Source organism: Sphaeroforma arctica (genome assembly GCF_001186125.1).
Source record: "Sphaeroforma arctica JP610 unplaced genomic scaffold supercont1.13950, whole genome shotgun sequence".
NCBI lineage: Eukaryota > Ichthyosporea > Ichthyophonida > Sphaeroforma > Sphaeroforma arctica.
Window position 1 is genome coordinate 1 of NW_014026608.1, and position 617 is coordinate 617.

At 40.5% G+C, this 617-nt stretch overlaps 1 protein-coding gene across 1 annotated transcript; it reads left to right on the top strand.

The window, feature by feature from the left end:
- Positions 1 to 85: 85 nt before the first annotated feature.
- Positions 86 to 274, top strand: SARC_18131 (hypothetical protein; the record flags this gene model as incomplete). The annotated part of the gene is made up of 1 exon (XM_014287786.1): positions 86 to 274. A coding segment is annotated over one exon (189 nt), but the record flags the coding sequence as incomplete, so codon positions are not given.
- Between the last annotated feature and the right edge of the window lie 343 nt (positions 275 to 617).

Sequence of the window (617 nt, forward strand, 5' to 3'; positions counted from 1 at the left end):
ATATATCACCCCTTTCTACAGCCACACATCAAATACTTAACCATCACGCCACAATAACCCCACACCCTCGCAGACGGACGGTGATATGGACTCAGTACGTAATCTGACTGCGAAACTCTGCGGGTCTGCGGCTTTCACAGAGTGGGCGAACAGGCATTACCCACAACGCGGCACAGACGAGTTCTTTGAGAGGACAGTGAGAGAGGGCAGCACCGCACCTTCTGTAGAGAACCCCGGGCGCATGAATACGGACATGTACACCTTCCCGGCTGTGGTGTTGTGTGACTATGTTTGCATGCATTCGGGTCTGTTTGAGGCGGTTATAGCGTTCAATCTCCGCTGAGTTGGTTCGTACGTCTTGTGTCTTAGGCGGAAGTGGTGGTTAGAAGCAGGAAGAATATGCATGTGACTGAATCATAACCTTGTAAATCAAAACATTGCCTGACAATAAAGTAGCTCAACAACGTGCGTATATACATAGATATATATATATATATTTATATGTGTGTGTGTGTGTGTATATATATATATATATATATATATATGATTTGTATATATATATATATATATATATATATAGTATATATATATATAGTATATTATATATTATTATATAG